General features: G+C 34.5%; 3 protein-coding genes and 1 long non-coding RNA gene across 5 annotated transcripts; 2 read left to right on the top strand and 2 right to left on the bottom strand.

Moving 5' to 3' along the window:
• Positions 1 to 6,964: 6,964 nt before the first annotated feature.
• On the bottom strand, positions 6,965 to 7,402 carry LOC140173284 (putative pentatricopeptide repeat-containing protein At5g37570). The gene has a single exon (XM_072196131.1). It carries the CDS (start codon positions 7,400 to 7,402, stop codon positions 6,965 to 6,967), a length of 438 nt encoding a protein of 145 aa, XP_072052232.1.
• A 4,749-nt stretch (positions 7,403 to 12,151) lies between these two features.
• Positions 12,152 to 16,342, top strand: LOC112802865 (oxalate--CoA ligase). Its single transcript, XM_025846243.3, has 4 exons — positions 12,152 to 12,789; positions 12,888 to 13,974; positions 14,757 to 14,860; positions 15,792 to 16,342. The coding sequence occupies exons 1-4, from the start codon at positions 12,580 to 12,582 to the stop codon at positions 15,978 to 15,980; spliced, it is 1,590 nt and encodes a 529-aa protein (XP_025702028.1). The 5' UTR covers positions 12,152 to 12,579; the 3' UTR covers positions 15,981 to 16,342.
• Positions 16,343 to 16,492: 150 nt separating this feature from the next.
• Positions 16,493 to 19,632, bottom strand: LOC112802867 (tubulin beta-1 chain). Its single transcript, XM_025846244.3, has 3 exons — positions 18,557 to 19,632; positions 17,570 to 17,839; positions 16,493 to 17,449 (listed from the first exon to the last, which is right to left on the bottom strand). Exons 1-3 carry the CDS (start codon positions 18,948 to 18,950, stop codon positions 16,770 to 16,772), a joined length of 1,344 nt encoding a protein of 447 aa, XP_025702029.1. The 5' UTR covers positions 18,951 to 19,632; the 3' UTR covers positions 16,493 to 16,769.
• A 552-nt stretch (positions 19,633 to 20,184) lies between these two features.
• LOC112802869 (uncharacterized) lies at positions 20,185 to 22,750 on the top strand. 2 transcript variants are annotated; one of them, XR_011881584.1, is made up of 4 exons: positions 20,185 to 20,689; positions 20,973 to 21,308; positions 21,920 to 22,097; positions 22,168 to 22,750. It is a non-coding gene; the product is annotated as an uncharacterized lncRNA (long non-coding RNA). The 2 variants fall into 2 exon arrangements; XR_003202558.3 differs by lacking the exons at positions 21,920 to 22,097; positions 22,168 to 22,750 and having other exon boundaries at positions 20,220 to 20,689; positions 20,973 to 21,804.
• Positions 22,751 to 23,280: the final 530 nt, after the last annotated feature.

The raw sequence follows: 23,280 nt of genomic DNA, 5'->3' as shown, positions 1-23,280 counted from the left end.
CCGAAATAAAATTTAACAAAATATATACAAAAGATTATGAATTGAAATTAGAGAGTATATATTCTTTTAATTGAGAAAAATATAAATAGTGTTACAAACTACTTTTAATGCGAATATTCATTCGAATTAAAATCAATCATAAAATAAATTTTAACATTTACTAAATTTAAATATAATCCTAACCAATTAATTTAATTTTGTTCTATTTTTTTTCTTTAGTCACAAAAAAAAAACTACTTAAAAACTCATTTTTATGTACAACAAGATTACCCAACTAAGAAGGAAGCATCCCACACATAGATATACATCCCACTATCGAAAAAAATCTTAAAAAAATTGCGTGTGGGTCAATGTTGTTGCAATATGTTAGACTATCATCTTCATTAAACATTATAATATATCATCCCACACGGCCACACCTATATATATTTTATAAAAATAGCATTGAATGGAAAGAAGGGCACGGCTTTTGCTTCCACTATAGGGTCGTCATATATAAGATAGTGCCTTCCCCAGTTTATTATTTCTCCATTATTAATGGTTGGTGACTTGGTGCCTACAATTTCGCATATACCTTCCCCTACAGATAATTATTGTAATACCCATCACATGTATTCATTCTCATTTATCGGTCATTATTTGCCACCGTTTAATGTAGTGTATATGTGTTCCTTCATCAATTGATCATGCCATATCATGATCAGTGAGGTGTGGAGTTCCTGTTCTACTAATTAACAATAATCAAATTTCGATTTGGACTTAATTAGTTTCAAAATCACACTCAACAAACAACAATCAACATATCTTGTATCATTACTAGGGACGATCCGTGACATAATATAATATAAATACAAAAAGGGATCTAAGGGGCCACAAAAAAGGAAAAAGATATCAATATTTTAATAATGTTAGATTGTTAGAAACTCCAACTAAACTGTGTCTTTAGGGAAGAAAGTGATGGTGGTGGTGTCCTGTGACGACAACTGTTTTATTTAATTTCCTTCATTATTCTCAAATCTTATTATTTTTTATTAATTAATGCAATATATGATATCTATATCATTGTCATTATCTTTTCTATATCACATAAAATGTAGTGCATTTGTTCAAAAAAAAAAAAATTCTTTACAAACAATTATTTATAAAATTTTAGAAACAATACATATACCTTCCGGTTAAAATATTATTATTATATAGTGAAGCAAGCAAAATTCATTTAATATCCAAGTGTCAATGGGAAGTAGGTGCCAACAAGAGAAGATGTTTGCAAATTAAAGAAAATAAATATTAATAACTAGAAGTGATTCATTCTCCATTTTTATTTTTATTTTTTCCTTTGATGTCACTTGCGGTCACATCCAGAAGCTTAATTTGAATGTGCAATTTAGCTTATACACAAACACAAGGAACATGATTTAAGAATATCCGCAGAAAATACCTGGCTGAAATGTTTGGATTATCCACTTGGTTTTCCTTTCTTGATAGAAAACGCGGTTTGCCTACTTAATTGAAGAGCGGTATAATTTTAATGTCAGGGATTTTATGTCATAATTGAATTATACAGTAATATTATTGGTAAATGGTAATTTAATTTTAATATATCATTAATATAAGTAAATTTTAGATAAATATTAAGTGAATAAATTATTTTTATAATAAATTTAATTAATTTTTTTAATTAAATATCTTTTATTAATTTCTAAATTATTGAACAAATTTGATTAAATTTACTTATTAAAATGATTCGGTTATATAATATTATTATAAATTTTATACAATACACCTAGGGTGAAAATAGATTCGATGGTCTATCAGGACCTATCCTGCATTTTGGCTTGTTTTTGTCATAAAATACTTTCAAGTATTTAAAAATTTATCTATTAATAAATTAGGTTCAAATTCATAAAATAATTTAATAAGTTTATTAGGTTTTTTAAGTTTGTTAAAATATAAATAAATATAAAAAAATTTTTATAATTAAAATAATTATTAAAAATTTAAAATTTGTTATATTTTATTATAAATTTTTTATATTTTAAATATTTTAAAAATTTAAATATTATTATAAAGATTGAATTTAATATATTGTATATAATTTTTTTAATTAATTTTTTTAAATATTATTTTTTTATAAAAATTTATATATATCAAGCTTCAAGTTAAATTTAGTACTTAAAATAAAACTTATAACAGGTTACAAACAAAATTCAGGCTAGTTAAATATATTACTAACTTGTTAAGGGTGAAGTTTAATTTTATCTGACCTTTTTTTACCTTCAAATACATCTAATTGTATATTATTATATCAATAAAAAATATTTTTTGAATTTATTATATTGTAATATAATTAAATGTCCAATATAAAAAAATTTAACCACCAAATTATAGTAAATTTTTATAATGATATGTGTGATTCATAAAATTATTCAAAAAAGTCTTCAAAATTTAAATTTTCTTATAGTGGTCTTTTAGATAGAGCTCCAAATACTATAGTGGTTTTTGTGTCATTTTTAACGCTAAGTCAGCTATCAGAGTGTTGATGTAGCCATTTTTTTCCATGCTGGACAATCCCAAAACAATGTCGTTTTGGTTTTGGCACCCATTGTTCGGTAAAACAATGTTGTTTAGAGATTTCTTTTGCTAAAAGAGTGATAGTAATCAGTGGCTAAGAGAAGGAGGTTGAACATTTGTCTTCTTTTTTTTATCTTTTATCCTTGTTTTTCGTTGAGATAATACAGGAGATATTTTAATTTTGTCTCTTGATACAGTACAAGACAAAACAGGTTTCTTGCAGGGAGTGCTGCATAAAGCGTGAGGCTTAGTAGAGTAATCAAGAGATAATTTACTCTTATCCCCCAAATATAGCAGAGCCAGAAATTGATAATAGAGTAGAGAGATACACCGATGTATCCTGGTTCAGCTACTTAGTGTAATGTAGCTTACATCTAGTCTCTATCACAACAATGATAGAATTTTACTATCTTTTTCAACAGATTACAAACACTAATTCTCCCTAGGATGTACTCTACTTTTCTGGGACAAGTCCAAATTCTAACACAATCTGAACTTGACTAGGACTCACCATAGCTTTCAACAACAAAGTACTAACTTAACTTGTAAGGGAATCCTCTCAAGATCATGACACAAAACAAAAAGGCTTACAAAAAATTTCTAAGATAACTATGGCTTTTTCTCCAAGTCTAGCTCACTGCCTTATTTTCACTCATTGGCTTTTTCTTACAATCCTCACCATGTTTGCCTTTTTCTAATGAAACTCAGACAGACTAAATTGAGAAAATAAATTACAAAATAAAAACAACGAAGAAGAAGAAGAACAGTTTAGGGAGCTATGAAAATCGAAACAACTGCTCTTTCTCTCTTACTCAATCATTGGCCATTCACCCCTATTATAAAGGAGTGAAGCTTCCAAGGTTTGAACCAAGTTCAACACTTGAGTTGTCTTCTTCTCCAACATCAGAACCAGCAGCGACGTGGTTATAGGAGAGAGAGAAGGTTGAAGCACTGCCATGCAACCATACCATTTTCTTTCATCATTTTTCTTCAAGCTTCTTAAATCTGAGCTGTGTATCTTTTCTTTGGCCCCAAATTTGATTTTTGATCGTTGATGAGCCATTGAGCACTTTTGACTTCACTATCTTCATAGTTGCATGAATGGTACTTTTAGCTCAGAGAATTTTTTCACAGTTTCTTTGTGAAGCATAAATAGAAAAATCACGTTTTTATGATCCTCTGTTGCATTGAGATTTCCCTTTTGTTGTAGCCATTTTATTTTTTCTTTCTTGCTTGAAAATGGAAGCTAGTTTTTCGTTCTTCTTTTTACTCTACCTTTATATCTTTTCTCTTTCTTCTTTCTTGGTTCAGACGGTGATGTGATACGGAAGAAAAGAAAAGAGAGAGAAGAGAGAGTTTGATGGTTCGATGGATGTGAAAATGAATTCAAATAAATTGAAGTTCAAGTTTCAGGAGAATGAGTTTTGGTTATAGATCACCGAATAGGATTTAGATATTTATTTGGGCCAATGTATTTTCATTCTTTTATTTTGCTAAGGACCCGCTTTTATTTCAGATGAGAAGCATTTGAGGTAGAGGCAAATGAACATTGGGCTATGATTGTGTTTGTATTTAGGTTCATTTCTTTCTTTCTTTCTTAAGGTATAACAACTCCACTTTTGGGTCAAGAGTGATTGTTTTGCTGAATCCATATGTATGTGTGTGGGCTAATATTTTATTCTTTTTGGGCCAATATGATTATTTTCAATTTCTGCACACTAAACGAGACATATCACACAAACAATTTAATTCAATAATATTTAGTCATCATCTTAATCATAGTTTAGTCCAATAAACTTAACAAAGAGAAACTGTGATCAAATACAAACACACTCGTCTACCTTTTCTACTTCTTCTTCTTCAATAGCGCTATTTTAGGGATTGGTTTCTTGAATTGTGTACCTTGCGATAACTACACGACGCTGCAAAAATCGAGAAATATCATCTACTCCTAAGTTGAAAGGTTATTGTAGCTTTGTTGATAGTGAAAGTATGGTTCCAATTTTATTTTTAATTTTTTGACAATGAAGTAATATTTTTTTCATATAATTGTAATGTGAGTCTTGTTTAAAAATTCTATTTTTGTTTGCTGTTTTTGTTGCTAGAGTTTGATTGTGTTACTGTCAAGTTGGGGTTTATTTTATATTTTTCGAGTAAAACAGGAATAGAGTGAATAGACTTGAGTAATAAGATATATTTGGTTTGGGAAGTTGTTATGTTATATTGTATATAACTAAAAAATTCAGTCGTTTGTGTTACTAGAATCTGGAGTAACTATTGTAAAAATTTTTGTAGATAGACGAGGTATTGAAACTCACACTACCCTTCTATATTTCTGTATCCTCACCCTGTATCTATTAGAAGGTGATTGGACAGAGTTCCTTGCGGCAGTGCTATCACCTACCATCATAGTTTTTGAACATCAATATTAACAAGACGAAAAAAAAGAGATGAAGAATAAGATGAAAAACATAGGAAAAAATGCTTTGCATATTTGGAATTAAGGTTATAAAATGAGAGAATGATTAAACTGGTTCAAATTAAAAAAAAAATCTGGATCACATAATCGTTAGAAATGTCTATCACAACAGTACTCCGACAACAGACTCAATGCCAAAAATAACACAAAAACCACAATAGTGTTCAGAGCTATATTTGAGAAATCACTACAAAAAAATGAACTTTTTCTTTTTTATATTGTATTACTAAGTGTCAAATCCTCCATAATGGATCAAACTATATGTTAAACACTGCTATGATCATTTACAAAACGTCATTTGACGTTTTGTATTTTTATAATTAAAATAATATTTTTTAACAAAACGTCGATGACGTTTTGTGTTTTAATAATTAAAATAATATTTTTTATTACAAAACGTCAGTGACGTTTTGTTCTTTTATAATTAAATTTTTTTATTACAAAACGTCAATAATATTTTGTGCTATTATCACAATTGTATAAAACACTAAAATAAGCAAATACTTTTGTATTTTATATTAAAATTATTCATATATATAAATTTTAACCCAAAAAAATTTAGATCTCAAATACCATTTTAAATAATTAGAGTAAAAGACAACTAGGTCCCTGACCTTTTAAAACGAGAACATTTTCGTCCCTCAAGATTGAAAAATACATTTCGATCCCTCACGTTTTAAAACGCGTGACAATTAGATCCCTTCATCGAGTTGGGCTTCAAAACGGCAACGGAACATGCTGACCTAGAAGGGTAGAGTGTTAGGTGTCCGTTTTAGTTGTTGATGTGGATGGAGAACAAATTTTTATTGGACAAATTAGTCCTTGATGCCTAACATCTTGCCTCTGCCATGTGAGTTTCTGCTCAAAGACCCTCCTACTCTCCTCATTTTGATTATTCTGAACCTTGTTCATAGCTTGCTCCTATTGATTCAAAACCTCCATTTCACTATACAAATTTTTAGTGTTACTAACATACCTATCCATCTTCCTCACCATACCTTCCATATGCTTAACCAAGAACCCTAATTCATTGACATCTATGACCCCACTCATAATATCACCATACACATGCTCAAATTCCTGCAATGCAGAAACATAACATTTCTTCCCTAACTATATTTATGTAAGACTATATATATAAATACTAGCATTAAAATGAAGGCCTAAGTTTGAGAGTTTTAAACTAATTCTAATCCTAACACATACATTAATACATGTAAGGCTTTTTCGAGAGAAGCAACAACTTTATACGTGTATGTATCATCTGTGCAATACCATAAAAATTGTATTCCAAGAATTAAGTCACTATTTTCTGGGAGAACAAAAGTTGGAGATCATTCGATATATTAAAAGCATCATCCAGATGCTTGAAATTGACCTTGAAATATACACACAAACACACTAAACTGGACCACTAAATACACAAATTATTGATTTGCCATCACTTTCTTGGTCTGATTGAAGTGGTATATCCGAACATGGCACATACATATAAGGCAACCAACTGAGAAGAAGCCGACATCAAGCTAACCAACATCTTTTTCTGGAGCTTGGTCCAACAAGAACCTTGAGGTAGCCATGTCACCAGCCTTTGCATAGCCATCAATCATGATCGTGAAAGAAGCAACACTCTTTTTCGGCATAGCATCAAGCACTACCCTAACATTGCCCAAATTCCCCACCTTCACAAAATCCCATATCATCGCATTCCATGATGCCACATTCCTCTTAGGCATTTCATCAAACAACTTCTTTGTCTCCACCGTATCCCCGACCTTCACATAGCCAACCACCATAGCCGTCTATGAAACTATATTCTTCTCCGACATTCCATCAAACACCTTGCGAGCGTCACCAATCTTGCCACATTTCCCATACATATCAACCAAACAGGTTCCAACAAACATATCACCTTCAACCCCCACACCTCAACGCCGAGCCATGGAGCAATTTTCCTTCGCAGGATCTGCACATGCTTGAATAGGCCTTAATCACAGAAGAGTAAGTGTACCTATCGGGAAGAGACCCATGTGCCTTCATGCGAATAAAAGCAGAGAGGGCGTCGAAAAAGCAACTTCCTTTGGTATGGACTCTGATGAGGGAGTTCCAGAGAAAAAGGGAAGGGCCAAGGACGCGGTCGAAGATGGAGATGTAATATGAAGCAGTGGCGGCAAAGGAGGCGGAAAGGAAAATGAAGCGGGAGATGATGAGGTGATCTTGCTTTAGACCTCGTTGGGTGATGGAGGCGTAGACTTGGTAGAGGTGATGAAGGGTCTTGCAGGCTTTAAGAAGGGTGATAATGGCGGCAGTTGAACGCGGCGGAGAAAAAGAGTGTTGAAATATTGAATTCATCGAAAGAACGGGGTCGTTTTGGTCTTAAGAGACGAATTTGTCCACTAATAATTTATCCCAATCTATTTCAGCAAGTGTAACGGACACGTCATTTTCTACCCCTCCATGTCAGCTGGTTCCGTTGCCATTTTTTGTTCAAAATGAACGGAAGGGTATAATTGTCAGCCGTTTTAAAATGTGAGGAATCCAAATGTATTTTCCAATCTTAAAGAACAAAAATATCTTCATTTTAAAAGATCAGGAATCTATTTGTGTTTTACTCAAATAATTATATGAATCTCATGAACTATTATAAAAATTTACTTCACCAAATTATTATATTATATATGTTACGCATGAACCAATAGTGCGTGGTACCCTCATCCATTCTTGTTGGTATATGCTTTGATTCGATTCTTTGCCATATATGTTAAAATTCATGAAAATGAAATTGATGTATTAATTATTATTCTTGGCGTCATTCTCCCAACATCCTTTCATTTCGTCATTTCAAATATCGCCAATGGCGTCCATGCAGAGTATATATTATATTATCATTCAAAACGACAACGTCGTATCATTCACATTTTAGAATATCGAGGGATGGCCATATCCATCTTGCCAGTTAGGCATTTCTCTCTGATCAAACACCTCAATTTAGATCTTATTATGGTATGATATGATATGATGATATGGTGGTTGAAAAAAGCAATCAAGTAATTATGAGGCAAACATCAATGATATATATGATACATAATCCTCGAAGATAAGATAGTAAATCTCAAAGTTATGCATAAAATTAAGTCTCTTTATTTGAGTATTGAATTAATAACATCATGCAATATCGGCATAAAATAATTAATATGTGTATTTAATTATATTAAGTCACATTAATAATTAAAAATAACTATTTTTTATCTTGATTATAAAAATAGTTATAAATAAAATAAATATAATTCAATAACAGTATAAAATGACTAAATTTTTATTTTAGTCTTTAAGACTTACACTAATTTTTGTTTTAGTTTTTAAAATTTAAAAATTTCTATCTTAATACTTTAGATTAGGGGTGAATGCGGATCGAATCGGATCAGATATAACAAAAATTTCGATCCGATTCGTACTAAAATCATCGAATCGGATCGGATTCCATATCAGCAGTTTTTAAGTTTAGATTTGCGGATCGGATATCGGATATATTTGCAAAACACAAAAATATTTTAAAAAACTTATTTTTATTAAAAAACATATCAATAAAATTTATTTTTTCTATTCTTTTAAATATATTTACTCTTAAAATAATATTAAACATATATTTCTTAAATAATAAATTAAAATAATACAACATATATGATAATTATTAATTGAAATAAAATATAAAAAGAATATTTTTTTATTTTTTTATTTTTGCGGATACGTGGATATGCGGATCAGATATGTAAATATCTACACAAAATCCGCAATCTGATCCGATTAATGTGCGGATCTAATCCGATCCGATCCGATAGCATCGCAAATCAGATCTATATTCGCAATTTTCGAATCGGATTCGGATAAATATCGCGGATATACGGATCGAATCCGATCCATGAACACCCCTACTTTAGATACAGTTCCAGACACTATTTTAGTCCTTAGTCTCTTTTTGGCATTTAGTCGAGAAGTGAAATGCATACGTGGCAAAATGTTGACATATTAGATGTCAACGGTTAGATGACGTGACAAGATTTAATTTAGGATCCAATTTGGGGCTGATTTTTTTATATAAAAAAATATTGGTATTTTTTTTTAAATGGGATTATTGAGTGTAATTACAGATGGGTGAATTTTGTAGGTGAGAAATCAACACGTGAGGGACGTGTTGGACATGTGGTAACATATTGACCAACACGTGCGGGACTTGTTGGACACGTAGCAACATATTGGACAACATGTGGGGATGTGTTGAAACACGTGGGAGCGTGTTAAATAATTTCTACAATACTCTAATACTCTAGTTAAGCATTTGTAGCCTTTATGTTGAGGAACATAACACAAAAATATAGAGAACTGTGATTTAAAATTTAATTTATGAGTATTATAATGTTTCATACAAGAAAAAGTAGCACAATCAAAAGTCTTAAAAAAGGAGAAATCAGGTGGATGATGATGTAAAAGTTCAAATGGGGATAGATTATTAGTGTTAGAAAAAGAAAGTCTATTAATAATATATGTTGCAGAAATAAAAGTATCATCCCAATAAATTAAAGGGATTGAGGCAGTGGCTAAAAGTGCTAAGCCTACTTCAGTCACATGTCTATGCTTCTTCTCTGCCTTCTTCTTTTGTTGATGAGTATAAGGACAGGAGAAGTAATGAGATATACCTTCTTGAGCTAGATATTGTGTGAAGGCATTGGAGAGATACTCCTTGCCATGATCAGTCTGCAATTATTTCAATTTTAAACCAATGAAAGTTTCTATTTCAGTTTTGTACTGAAGGAAGGCTTGAAAATCTTGTGATTTGGTATGAAGTAAATAAATGCAAGTATACCAAGTGAAAGCATCCATAAAAGAAATATAATATGTAAAATCATGATAGGATGTATATGGTGACTCCAAATGTCACTGTAAACCATTTTTAAAGGAGTATAAAAATTAAATTCATCTAATTGAAAAGGCAAGAAGTGCATTTTAGCTTGACAACAATGTTCACAAACACCAAATTTTATTGAAGCAAAGAAAATGGGTATATTACACTTGTTCGTTACAGAAACAACAATCTTAAATGCACAATAACCTAAATGTTTGTGCCATAAATTGTAAGTATCTAATTGAAAAGCATAAACAGTAGGTACTGAAATACATGAGACAGAATTTGGTGAAAATATATGACTATTCTTAGGTGTAGATTTTGTGACATCAATATTATCAAACTTGTACACCCCATTATATGGAGCTCCTTGTAGAAGAATCTCTTGGGTGTCCTGAGATTTCACATAACAAATATTAGGATGAAACTCAAAAAAGCAAGCATTATCAGTGACAAACTTGTGTACACTCACTAAATTTTGTGTATTTTTAGGAATAAGTAAAAGCTAATTAAAAAAACGTTTCTTTGAAGCTAAATTCACTAAATATGAGTGTCCAACATGAGAGATACTACTAGCTGGTCCATTACCTAGAAGGAGTTGGTCTGTACCAAAAAATTCAGAAGAAGACAAAATAGAGTGTACATCATTTATGACATGATTGCTTACCCCGTGTCAGGAAGCCAGCTTACATCTGAGAAAGTGGATGGAGCAGCCATGTAAGCTCTTGGATTGTGATAGGTAGTAGGAGGTGGCAAGATTTCATATTGGATTGGTGTTCTTGCATTAGAAGATGGAGCTTGATATTGTTGATCAAAGCGATGAAAACATGAGAGTGCAGTATGTCCTGTCCTTCAACAGACTTGACAAATCGGTCTAGAAACAGAATTTGCAAACCTGCCTTTATTAGAATTTATTCCTCTTCGACCTCTTCTTGTAGCATAATTTGTGGTATTCGGTGGTCTGAGAAAGGAAGATGGTGATTGAGTATAATGTGTTTATATCGTTTCCAAAGCAGTCTTTTTAAATCCTTCAATCATTTCTTCATGTCCAAGAAGAAGTGCTTTAGCTTCAATAAGAGTAATGGATTCAGATTTTTTCATTACGATTGAGAGATACAAAGCATAATCTTCAATAAAATCATCTGTAATGGTCGATATGTGATCTTCTAGAAAAAGAGTGTAGCCTATTGATGCCATGGAATCAACAATTGTTCGAATCTTCTTGAGATACTCATCTGCTGTCATACCTTGTTTTTTTACCGACTTCAATTCATTATTCAATTGCTGAATCTTGATCTTGGAGGTTTTTGCAAAATATTCAGTGATAGTTGTCCAAGCTTAATGCGCATACTTGCAATCTAGCATTCGATTCTTAAATGTGAGGTCCAGAGAAGAAAGAAGCCATGTCATAAGGTAATCATCTTTTTGCTTCCAAGCAGTATAAGCCTTTGATTTTGTACCCGCTTCTCTGGCAGATTTAGATTCAAATTGTAATAGAATCTTGTCAGCAGAAAGATGATCAGCAAGATCATTAGCATTGATAACGTGAAGGGTAAGCTTCTGCTAGATTCGAAAGGTGTTTTCAGTTAATTTGTCAAGAACAGGTGCAGTAAAGGGTTGAGGAAAAAGAGAAGAAGAAGAAGAAGAAGAAGTGGGTGAGTTCTATTGAGGGATGATTGAAGCTATGGATCTGTCACCTATGCTCTTGATACCATAAAAGAGTGTTCAATAAAACATAGAAATGAACTGAATTATCTATGTATCATTGAGTAATTGAATGTTATACAATATATGAGGCAACTCTGCTATATATATAACAAGCTACCACAATGTAACAGAAATAACAGAATTAAAAATAAGATAAATTAGACTTAACTGTTACAATAAGTGTGACTTAATCTTTTTTATCTTAATCTTAATCTATTATATTACCTACTTTATCTCTATTATCTTAAATTAATGTATATTAATATTGATGTACAGATTTTTCATCGGTTATTTTCATATGCAATATTAATGATTGAAATTTTTTTAATTAATTTATTTTGTATATTTCATTAGTTTCTTTTAACTTTTCAAACTTGATGAATTATTTTACTATTAACTTCTTTTAGCTTAAAGAGAAAACAGGCTAATACATACATGATCAAAACAAAATTTGTTATATTTTTGTTAGTCAATATAAGACAAATTTTTAAATATCTTAAATTTTAAATTTTAAAATTTAAATTCTAAAAGAATTACAGGTTCTTATAATTAAAAAGGAAAAAGAAAAAAAATACCGATTACTTAAAAAATATATATTTTTTTATATTTTCACAGAATAAATGGAGGCCAATTGAGAGAAAAGAGATTGTGGTTTGTGGGTAGTAGCAACAGGAGGATTGACTATGCAGTATGCACTGAAGTGTTAGCATGCACCTTCCACATAGACGATCCCTTGTTCCCTTCCACGTACCAAATTTGTTCTTCTCTATCACCTATCACATGTCACCGCCCTGTTTCCTATCATATCATATTCTATTCTAAACTCTACACACACATATATATAGACGTCACCCATCTCCATATTCCATCAACAAAACACAACACAACGCTACCTATATTCTCTCATTAACAACCCACACCAATGGAACAATCTGCCTCCTCCACTCTCACCGGACTTCTCCGCCGGGCAGCCGATACCTTCCCCTCCCGCCGCGCCATCTCTGTCGCCGGCAAGTTTGATCTCACCCACTCCCGCCTCCAACATCTCGTCGATATCGCAGCCAACCGCCTCATCTCCGCTGGCATCAAGCCCGGCGATGTCGTCGCTCTCACCTTCCCCAACACCGTCGAGGTTCGCCTCTCAAATTAAATAATTTTTATATTTTCTCTGTTCCGTTTTATTTTGTTCAACAAATTAAATATTATTTATTAATTTTTAATATTTTGCAGTTTGTAATTACTTTCTTAGCTGTTATTCGAGCGCGTGCGACTGCAGCGCCACTTAACCCCGCGTACACTGCGGAAGAGTTCGAGTTTTATTTATCAGACTCAGAATCCAAACTTCTAGTAACTTCTTCTGAAGGAATCAAGCCGGCTCAAGCGGCGGCTTCCAAGCTCACCATCCCTTGCGCCGCGGCTTCATTAAATACACCCGAACAAGCCGATAATGAAGAAGCCGAAGCCGAATTCACCCTCTCCCTCAGCCACCGTCCTGACTCGGACTCTAACTCGGACCACGACTCGCTCTCCGAACTCACCAACGATCCTTCCGACGTGGCGCTCTTCCTCCACACCTCCGGCACCACGAGCCGCCCCAAGGGCGTGCCGCTGACTCAGCACAACCTCTTCTCTTCCGTTCGCAACATCCAATCGGTGTACCGACTCACTGAGTCAGACTCGACGGTGATCGTACTCCCTCTCTTCCACGTCCACGGCTTAATCTGCGGATTACTCAGCTCTATCGGCGCCGGAGCCGCCGTAGCCTTGCCGGCGGCGGGGAGATTCTCCGCGTCGACGTTCTGGAAAGACATGATCAAGTACAACGCCACGTGGTACACCGCGGTTCCAACGATACACCAGATCGTACTTGATCGCCACCAGAACAACCCCGAACCGGTTTACCCGAAGCTCCGGTTTATTCGTAGCTGCAGCGCGTCGCTGGCACCGGCTATTCTGGGTCGGTTAGAGGAGGCTTTCGGTGCACCGGTTTTGGAGGCTTATGCGATGACGGAAGCCTCTCATTTAATGGCTTCGAATCCGTTGCCGGAAAATGGGCCCCACAAGGCCGGGTCCGTTGGAAAGCCCGTGGGGCAAGAGATGGGCATATTGGATGAAACGGGCCGGGTCTTGGAGGCTGAGGTTAACGGTGAGGTTTGTATTAGGGGTCCCAATGTGACGAATGGTTATAAGAATAACCCAGATGCTAATACGGCGGCGTTTCAGTTTGGTTGGTTCCATACCGGTGATCTTGGTTACTTTGATTCTGACGGCTATTTGCATCTTGTGGGTCGGATCAAGGAGCTCATTAACCGTGGAGGTATTTATTTATTTATTTCTAACAAGTTTAATTTTGATTCATGAACAAAATTTGACGTAATAATCTAATCAGATTTAAATGTGAAAATAACCTTTGTTAATACCATAATATATGATTAGTTGTTATTTTCTACAAGTAGAATAGTAGGAATAACGTTGGTTTTCTCTTTGCATGGGAATGAGATGACAGCTGGGAATTATTCTAATCATCTAATGTCTAGGTTGAGAAAATCAGAGTACATTGAAATTTCTTACAATTGCATTGAATTTTGATTTTGGGATATTGTGTATTTGAATTGAATACTGCTTGTTTGGAGGTCTTTGGCCACGAGCCCACGAGTCAGATGACGCGTGGGTTTTCTTGTTGTTGTTTTATAATTTGTTATCTAGTAAACATTCAAGAAGCTTTTGCGCGTTGGATTATTGTTACAAGATTTTGACATGTTGAATTCAATTCAATCAAGTACGTAGCAGTTTGAAACGGTTGGAAAATCAGAAGTGAAACTGACTTTTTCCTTACCTGATAGTCCAAGGAGTTGAACAATATTGGTTGAAGTTGGCTTTCCTAGTTTGGTATCAAGCTGGTTATGAGTTGTGTGGCGGTGTGATAGTGATGTTAATAGCTTTTTGATTTGATATTATCTTCTTGATAGATGCAATTGTTGTCAATTATGACCCACTAAATCAAATCACAGCAATCTGTACATGTTACCAACTTATATTACATAGAAATTATGCATGATTACATATTGAATTATTGATTGAGTTTTATATATTTTGTAGGAGAGAAAATATCACCACTAGAAGTGGATGCTGTCCTCCTATCTCATGCTGATATTGCTCAGGCGGTTGCTTTCGGAGTTCCCGATGACAAATACGGCGAGGAGGTATGTCTTTTTCTTATTTTGTTTTTTGGGCCTTCCATTCCTTTGTCTTTTTCCCCTTAGCAATCTAACCCAAATAATAATGGAACTCTCAAAGATTAAAACAGTTGTCCCTATGTCCAAAAAAAAAAAAAAAAGAAAGAAAACAGTTGTCCCACTTTGTTTCACACACTATTTATTTTCATACACCATACAATAAGTGCACAACAGCCATTTTTGCTTTATTATAATCAATGAATGAGTTTCACATACATAACTCTAACTCATATGCCTGAGGCCCTACCATGTGGGGTCACGTGTACCTGAAAGTTGAATTGATCTGAGGTTTTATGTGGTGTTCAATTTCTTTTGCTTTGTATGCTTCTACAACTAGGTAAAGGTCACGCTTTAATCACGTTAGTAACATTATGTGGCGTACAAAACATTGCTGATTGTGAAGCTCAAGCTCCAGAACTAATATAGAAGTTTGGCAAATAGAATATGCTTCCAAATATGAAATTATCAATTTGCTAACTTCTTTCTCCACCGAAAAATAGCAATAAAATAAATAATTTATGGTCCATGTCTTGAAAGCGATTTCCCATGGTTTATGATCCACTACACTTTAACCTTTAGATCCCGTAAAAAAAATAAAAATAAATAAATAAATAAACTTTAGATTCCTGTCTTGTAGACTGTAGTAGCCACTTGTTTTGTCGACATGTGAATTGTGAAATACTTTATATGACGTTTATAGCATTTCTATTTTGAAAGAATTTAATTTCCTTTGAAATACAATGTTTCGAAGATTAATATGTAACTGCTTAAGAGATGTGTAAACACCGCACTTTGTTTTGTTTGTATACTAGGCTATATAGATAGATATGCATGAACTTATGAACTTATCAACTTCGAGTTGATCTTGGATACTTATATTTTTTTTCCCTTTGTGCAGATAAACTGTGCAATCATCCCAAGAGAAGGGTCAAACATTGATGAGGAAGAGGTGCTGAGATTTAGCAAGAAGAATCTTGCATCTTTCAAAGTCCCCAAGAAGGTCTTCATCACTGATTCATTGCCCAAGACAGCCACTGGCAAGATTCTACGCCGCCTAGTAGCTGAACATTTTGTCTCTCAAAAATGATATGCTTGCTGGAGTGCCTCACCTTGAACCCTTCCTTCCTGGCCAATAAAGGGTTGGAGTCTATAATTATTCATAAATGTTGACAATATGAGGAACAAAAAAGAAACATGCAATTAGCATTCAACATTGTAATTTTATGATTGTGAGGGGTTTACAGATTACAAAGCAACGTTTTTACATGGGATTAATTTTGTAATTCTTTTACCTTTCAATTTCATTAGTTATGTGATGAGATATAGAATACTATTAGTGTGTTGATTTTGTAGGCAAATTCTAAAACTTGAATTTCTTAATTCTGTACTTTGGATAAGTGAAGATAACACATGTACCAGGAGAATAAGAAACAAGCATCCGAGAAACAATTATATGACTGTTAGTGCTGGTTACGAGAATCCAATTTAGAATCAATAATCAATCATTTGGATAAGGTTAATATCATCTACACTGATCTACATCCCTCCAATTCGTTACCCGCTTCATCATACCGAAGCTCTTGATCCAAGTGTTAGAAATGACAAAAAGCAAAATCACATTCATTCCAATATTTAGTAAGATCAAGTTAAAATCAACAGGAATGCACCATGCAACACAACCACCTAGGCTTCAATCAATCAGTTTTGAAAGAGTTAAACATAATCAGAAAGGAAATAATACTACAAGTCTACCACTACAGTACCCATAAGGATATAATAGAACAAGTCAACTCCCTTTCGAGGCAGAAAGGGGAAAAAGGAAAAACATCAAATCCCACAGCACACAGAACAACACACAGTTCAATTACACTACTACTTAAGCCTCTTCCTGAACTTCCTCATCTTCATAGTCTTCATATTCTTCGTCATCAGCAGTGGCATCTTGGTATTGCTGGTACTCAGCTACAAGATCATTCATATTGCTCTCAGCTTCTGTAAACTCCATCTCATCCATACCTTCACCAGTGTACCAATGCAAGAAAGCCTTTCTGCGGAACATGGCTGTGAACTGCTCACTCACCCTCCTAAACATTTCTTGAATGGAGGTGGAGTTGCCAATAAATGTTGATGCCATTTTCAAACCAGATGGTGGAATGTCACACACTGTGGATTTGACATTGTTGGGGATCCACTCAACAAAGTATGATGAGTTCTTGTTCTGGACATTGAGCATCTGCTCATCAACCTCTTTGGTGCTCATCTTACCACGGAACATCGCAGATGCAGTCAAGTAGCGACCATGACGGGGATCAGCGGCACACATCATGTTCTTAGCATCCCACATCTGTTGTGTCAACTCAGGTACAGTGAGCGCTCTATACTGCTGTGACCCACGAGATGTGAGTGGGGCAAAGCCAACCATGAAGAAATGCAATCGAGGGAAAGGAATGAGATTCACGGCCAGTTTGCGAAGATCTGAATTGAGTTGACCAGGGAATCGAAGACAGCAAGTTACTCCACTCATGGTAGCAGAAATTAGATGATTCAAGTCTCCAACTGTGACAGAATACACCAACGCAATTTTAGAAAAATAATCAGAAAAATTCAAATGTCAGTGGAAATATGCATGCAAACTTAAGACAGAAATGTTAGTTAGAAAGCAGAACATAAACTCACAGCTGGGAGTAGTGAGCTTCAAAGTGCGGAAGCAGATGTCATAAAGAGCTTCATTGTCCAGAACCATGCACTCATCGGCATTTTCAACAAGTTGGTGAACGGAGAGAGTAGCATTGTAAGGCTCCACAACAGTGTCTGAGACCTTAGGGGATGGGAAAACAGAGAAAGTTAGCATCATTCGATCAGGGTACTCTTCCCTGATCTTAGAAATAAGAAGTGTTCCCATTCCTGAACCAGTTCCTCCACCCAATGAGTGGCACACTTGAAACCCTGCAAAAACAAGCAAGATTTTAAGCTCGTTGCTCACCAGTTACTCAAAACACAGATAACAAGAAATTTCATATAGAAATCAAACAATAGTCATCATAACGTAGCACGCTCGCTCCTATTCGCGCACAAAATATTTACATAACATGAAGAAAATAACAAAGAAATTATGCATATTTTCATATCACAGATTAGTATGATTTAGTTACTATGATACTAAACTATGGTGGCGATTTTACGTAAATTACATAACAACCAAAAAGAGCTGCCATGCTACCAGAGTTGCATATCAGATTTTAAAGACGGTATTGCTCGTAACACAGTTGAATATCAGGCATGAGTTATCACTTGTTAGTAGTAGTAGTGGTAGAAAAACGGAGTCCCAAGGAAATAATAAAAACGAAGACAGCAAAAAAGCTAGATTAGTATTTGCACTTTTTTTTATCATTTTGATATTTTAAATTTGAACTCAAACTCAGTCGCATCTATTACGGATTTATTGAAAAATGTTCTCACTATACTGATAGTTTTTCAAATATTAGTAAAAAAAATGAGAAGTAGTAAATCTGTCAGAAATGAAAAATCGAAGCTCAAAAAAAAAAACGAAACAAGCAACACATCATCATCCAGATCAGCAACCAAGAACTAAACCCTAACACATTGCAAGTTCAAACGCAAACAAAAACACAAATTAGAAGCACCATTGACTTGACGACTTACCTTGAAGGCAGTCACAGTTCTCAGCTTCCTTCCTCACCACATCGAGAACAGAATCGATCAACTCAGCTCCTTCTGTGTAGTGTCCTTTCGCCCAGTTGTTCCCTGCCCCGGACTGCCCGAAAACGAAGTTATCAGGCCTGAAAATCTGCCCGTACGGCCCGGATCTGACGCTGTCCATCGTCCCTGGCTCCAGATCCATGAGCACCGCGCGTGGAACGAACCTCCCGCAACTCGCTTCGTTGTAGTAGACATTGACTCGTTCGAGTTGCAACTCGTTGTCGCCTTGGTACCTCCCGGTGGCGTCGATCCCGTGCTCAGCGCACACCACTTCCCAGAACTTTGCTCCGATCTGGTTCCCGCATTGGCCTCCCTGGATGTGCAAGATCTCACGCATCTTCGAAGCTGTGTTAAACGACCGAGTTCTAGAGAGAGTGAGGTAGTGAGTAAGTGAGTGAGTGTGACTCGGTGAAGAACAAATCTGAGAAATCAAGTTGACGTTTGAGAAGGGTTTGTTTGTTTTATAGGTGGGAATGTAACGGGCCTATGACGGCGTTAACCTGGGGTGTGGAGTCTAACGGAGCCGTTGGGCGTTGGGTTCAAAAAGTGGGAATTTAAATTTTGAATCTGAATGGGGAGTTATCCTGTGTTGTTGTGCTTATTTATTTGATGACTCACTAACCGTTGGATATCTTTGTCTGTACGTAACAGTGATGCCTGTACGGTTGAGATACCTTTCAGGTTTGGGGCCGTGAATGAGAGGATTGAGGCCCTTATTATTCTTTCTTTTTTTTTTTGCGTTTGGGCTTTCGAAGAGCTGGAAACAGTGCACGTGATATATGGGCTGGATCACGTGAGTGGCACTTGTCTTGCTCAAGCTTTTAAATTTTTTATCCCCTTTCGAATTTTCTATTCAGACAAAAAACAAAAATAAAAGAGGGAGAGAATTTTACAGGCAATGATGCAAGGACAGAACATAATTCTCCTGCCAAAGGAACTATTTTCTCTCAAAAAAAATGTAATGCTAATTTTCAATATTTGTTGTTGTGTTTTTCTTAATACGAATTATGAAAATGTTAAATCTACTTACTATTAAAAAAGAATGTTAGAAAAATAGTAGAAGTTATTATTTTTTACCAACAATAATTAAAAATGGAAACTAAAAATATATTATTAAATTATTCTAAAAATATTAGCTATAAATAATAAATACGGTTGGTCCTAATAAATTTTTCATCCTTAATTGATAACATAATACATTGGTACTTGCTGTTTCAATATATTGAGGCCTGAAATCATTATACAAAAAGATTGGACATGTTTGCTATTTTCTACTAGTGATGATTATTGTCGAAAAAAACCAGATTTATTTTGTAAAGTTTCATTTGTTTCCAAGTGTAACAATGGGAGTTAGAGCAATTCTACTTTGTTTCACGTTAGCCAAAATTGATGGTGGGGCTGTTGAAGAAAAAGTATAGTATAAACAATAAATAATGTAGAGAGTAGGATCTTCTTTTTGTACCATTGACAACAAATGAAGCAAGGAGCTTTCTTCGGTGGGGAAAGAATAATCTGGACCTTGAAGGACCAGGTTATAAATTCAAATAATAAAAAATGCATGGGTTGGTTCACAATTAAAGTAAAATAACGGTTGAGAGGAATTTGAAAAAATTTCAGAATTTCTTATTACAAGAAAGCACCAACGGCACGTCATGGTTGAGGAGAGGAGATCTGCACGGTGTCATCACTGCGTTGTCTTCCCCGACAAGTTCTGCCGCTTGTTTTGCTTTTGCTCCGGCGGATGTGAAGCACTCGGAGCACAGTTTGGGCGTGGACTCAGTGCCGTTGGTTGAGGAAATCTGAGAAAAGAGCAAAACAGAGAGATTCAGAGAGGAGAGAGAGCTCGCCTAGCCGTCGTCGTTTTGCCGTCGCCACCGCAGTTCATCGCCTCTCCAGATCTGGTCGCAACGCCCAAGCCTCTGAGGATGTTCCATTACGACCTCCTTGACGAGACACAGAACAAGCTCGATTATATCCTCCCTCTCTCTCTCACTGTTGAGAACTTCCTCGAGTGTCGCCTCCATATTCTCGTCTTCAAGTCCGGCATGGCCAAGTTCATCCATCAGTGCATATTAGGTCTTTTTACATCTTTTCACATTTTTCCTCAATTTAGGGTTTTTAAATTCCTAATTTTCTATCACTCATGTTTCTTTATTTTTTTGTGCTTACTTTAAATTCCTCAATATCTCTTATTGCAAGATGCTTTGTTTATTACTGGTTGAATCACTTAATATATTATAGTTATTGCTTTATCAAAGTACATCTCAGGATTAGCTGTTTTCTAACAATTGTTCTTGGATACTGCTCAAGAGTGTAGATATTATGTTGTGTGAGGTCTTATGTAGACATGCCATTGCAGATAAGAGGGTTCAGGGATCTAAAACATCAAATGATTCTGCTCAATCTTCCTCTGCTATGCTTGCTGTTGAAAAAGATGATAGACATGCCATTGCAGATAAGAGGGTTCATGAGTCTTGGTATTGCTATCTCTTGCCTTGTTTTCAGCATTAGTAACTGGAAGGTACAATTAAACTGAGTAGCAATATACATGGTATACATACAATACAATTGGTATGGAAGTCAATCATGTCTAGCTGTTTAACCGCTATACCACAGACAATGCAATATGCTTCACCCAAAGCAATATAGAATCTGTTGTTTGGAGTCACCCAACCATCCATGGAACAGAAAGAAGGTAATGTATGCCTTGAAATGAATATTTGATGATGTCACAGACTTTCACCAGTTTATCTATTTTTGCATCTTATAGCATGATGTCACTATGTATAGTTATAAAATCTTAAAAGGCTACCCAGTTCAAAACTTTAACATGTTTGATAAGGGTAAAATATCTCATCTCTAATGAGTTTCAAATGTACCTTTCAATCATAAGTGCAAAAGCTTTATGGTCGTGTCGAAGAACTAGTCAGCCTCAGAACTTATTGCATAAATTAAATCCTTGGTCAAAATGTTGGCATTGGCTCGCAGGGTACCTTTCTTCAGCTTGTGTTATAATCCAAATAAAATATTTGCAATAACTCATTGGATTGTGATTCTATCTTTTGATAGGATCTGAAAGGAAAAGTTGTTGTCCTGAATTTCTGGACTTATTGTTGTATAAACTGTATGCATGTCACAAGAAGGTACTGATTCAAATTGATATGTTGAATTAATGAAATATAATTTTGAAATATACTGATACTTGTAGTCATTCTTGTTATAGCTATTAAGCTTATTACAGTGTGGTGATTTAAAAAAGTTTTGCATTGTTCCTGTTTTGGAAAGGATCTTGATGATTTTGTGCAGGCAGCACTGATGTTTTATGGAAAACGTAATTTGTTGGATAATACACCAAATTACGTTGAATTTGGAGAAAGATAATGATCCTCGGCTTTCAGCATCTCCATTGAAGTTCCCTGGAAAGCTAGCAATTGATATCCTCAACAACAGGCTTTTTATTTCTGACAGCAACCATAACCGTATAGTGGGTGCTCCTTGTCTCTGTCTCTCTCTCTTAACTTCAAATTAAACCTCAAATCCCAAAATGTATTCAGGTGGTTACCGACCTTGATGGGAACTTCATTGTACAAATCGGTAGCAGTTGGGAGCAAGGTCTACAGGATGGTCCATTTGATGATGCCACCTTTAACAAATTGGTGACAGTACTTGAAATTTAATGGAGATATGGAGGAGACAGAGGATTCGATAAAGTTACTCAGCAGCAAGAATATTGTCTCCCTTGATGTTCATAACAAGCTGATGAGTTGGATTAAGGATGTGGAATCAAATGTGCCTGCAATTGATGTGCTGAGAGGCGATTCACATAAACAAATTGGTGAAATTTCAGAGCCAGAGAAAGATGAGAACACAAACAACCCTGACTTCAAGCCCGAAGGTGTTGGGGTGTTCGAGGTTATCTCAATTGAGCTAGTCACAATACTACAGGTCCGATGTCGCGACGAAGCTGGAAGCTGATCAATCTTGCTATTCTTTTTTTTATTAATTAGACTAGTATTTTGTGGATTATGTTGGTATATAAAGTTTTAGGAATTCCGTTACTTGATATACTCATTCTGTTCATACAAGAGATTATGGTATTTGATACGCTATTACTATTAAGGGTGAGTTTGGTAAACACGTTGAAATGTTTGGCAACTTTTTTTTCTCTGAACGTAGACATAATTTTGTATTCTAAAAGCACGTTCACTCGACGCAAGAAACGGTAGCTTTTGCGCACTAAAAGTGTGTTTAGGTTTGTTATTGGTCATTATTGGTTTTAATAATTTTTTCTAACATTTTTTATCATTTTTAATACTTTCTTTTATATTTTGATTTTTTTAAATTAATTTTTTTATTATAATTTTGTTATAATATAAATTATTGATTTTATTAAAAATGACAATAAATAAAAAATTGATCATACATAATAATAGAGTCATAAGTAATAAAATATTATCGTTCAAAATAATACTAAATAAAAAAATACTGAGAATAAAACAATTATAGAATATTTTTTGTTTGATATTGTAAAATTTATCATTGTAATTTTTGTGTATTGTTTATTATTTTAATTTTTTTTATAATATGTATTATTATTCTTATTAAAAATAAATTAAATCACTTGGAATTTATTAGAAACTCTTCCATTTCCTTCAAATTTTTTCAGA

This window comes from Arachis hypogaea, chromosome 5 (assembly GCF_003086295.3).
Source record: "Arachis hypogaea cultivar Tifrunner chromosome 5, arahy.Tifrunner.gnm2.J5K5, whole genome shotgun sequence".
NCBI classification, from domain to species: domain Eukaryota; kingdom Viridiplantae; phylum Streptophyta; class Magnoliopsida; order Fabales; family Fabaceae; genus Arachis; species Arachis hypogaea.
This window is presented reverse-complemented; position numbering and strand designations above follow the sequence as displayed.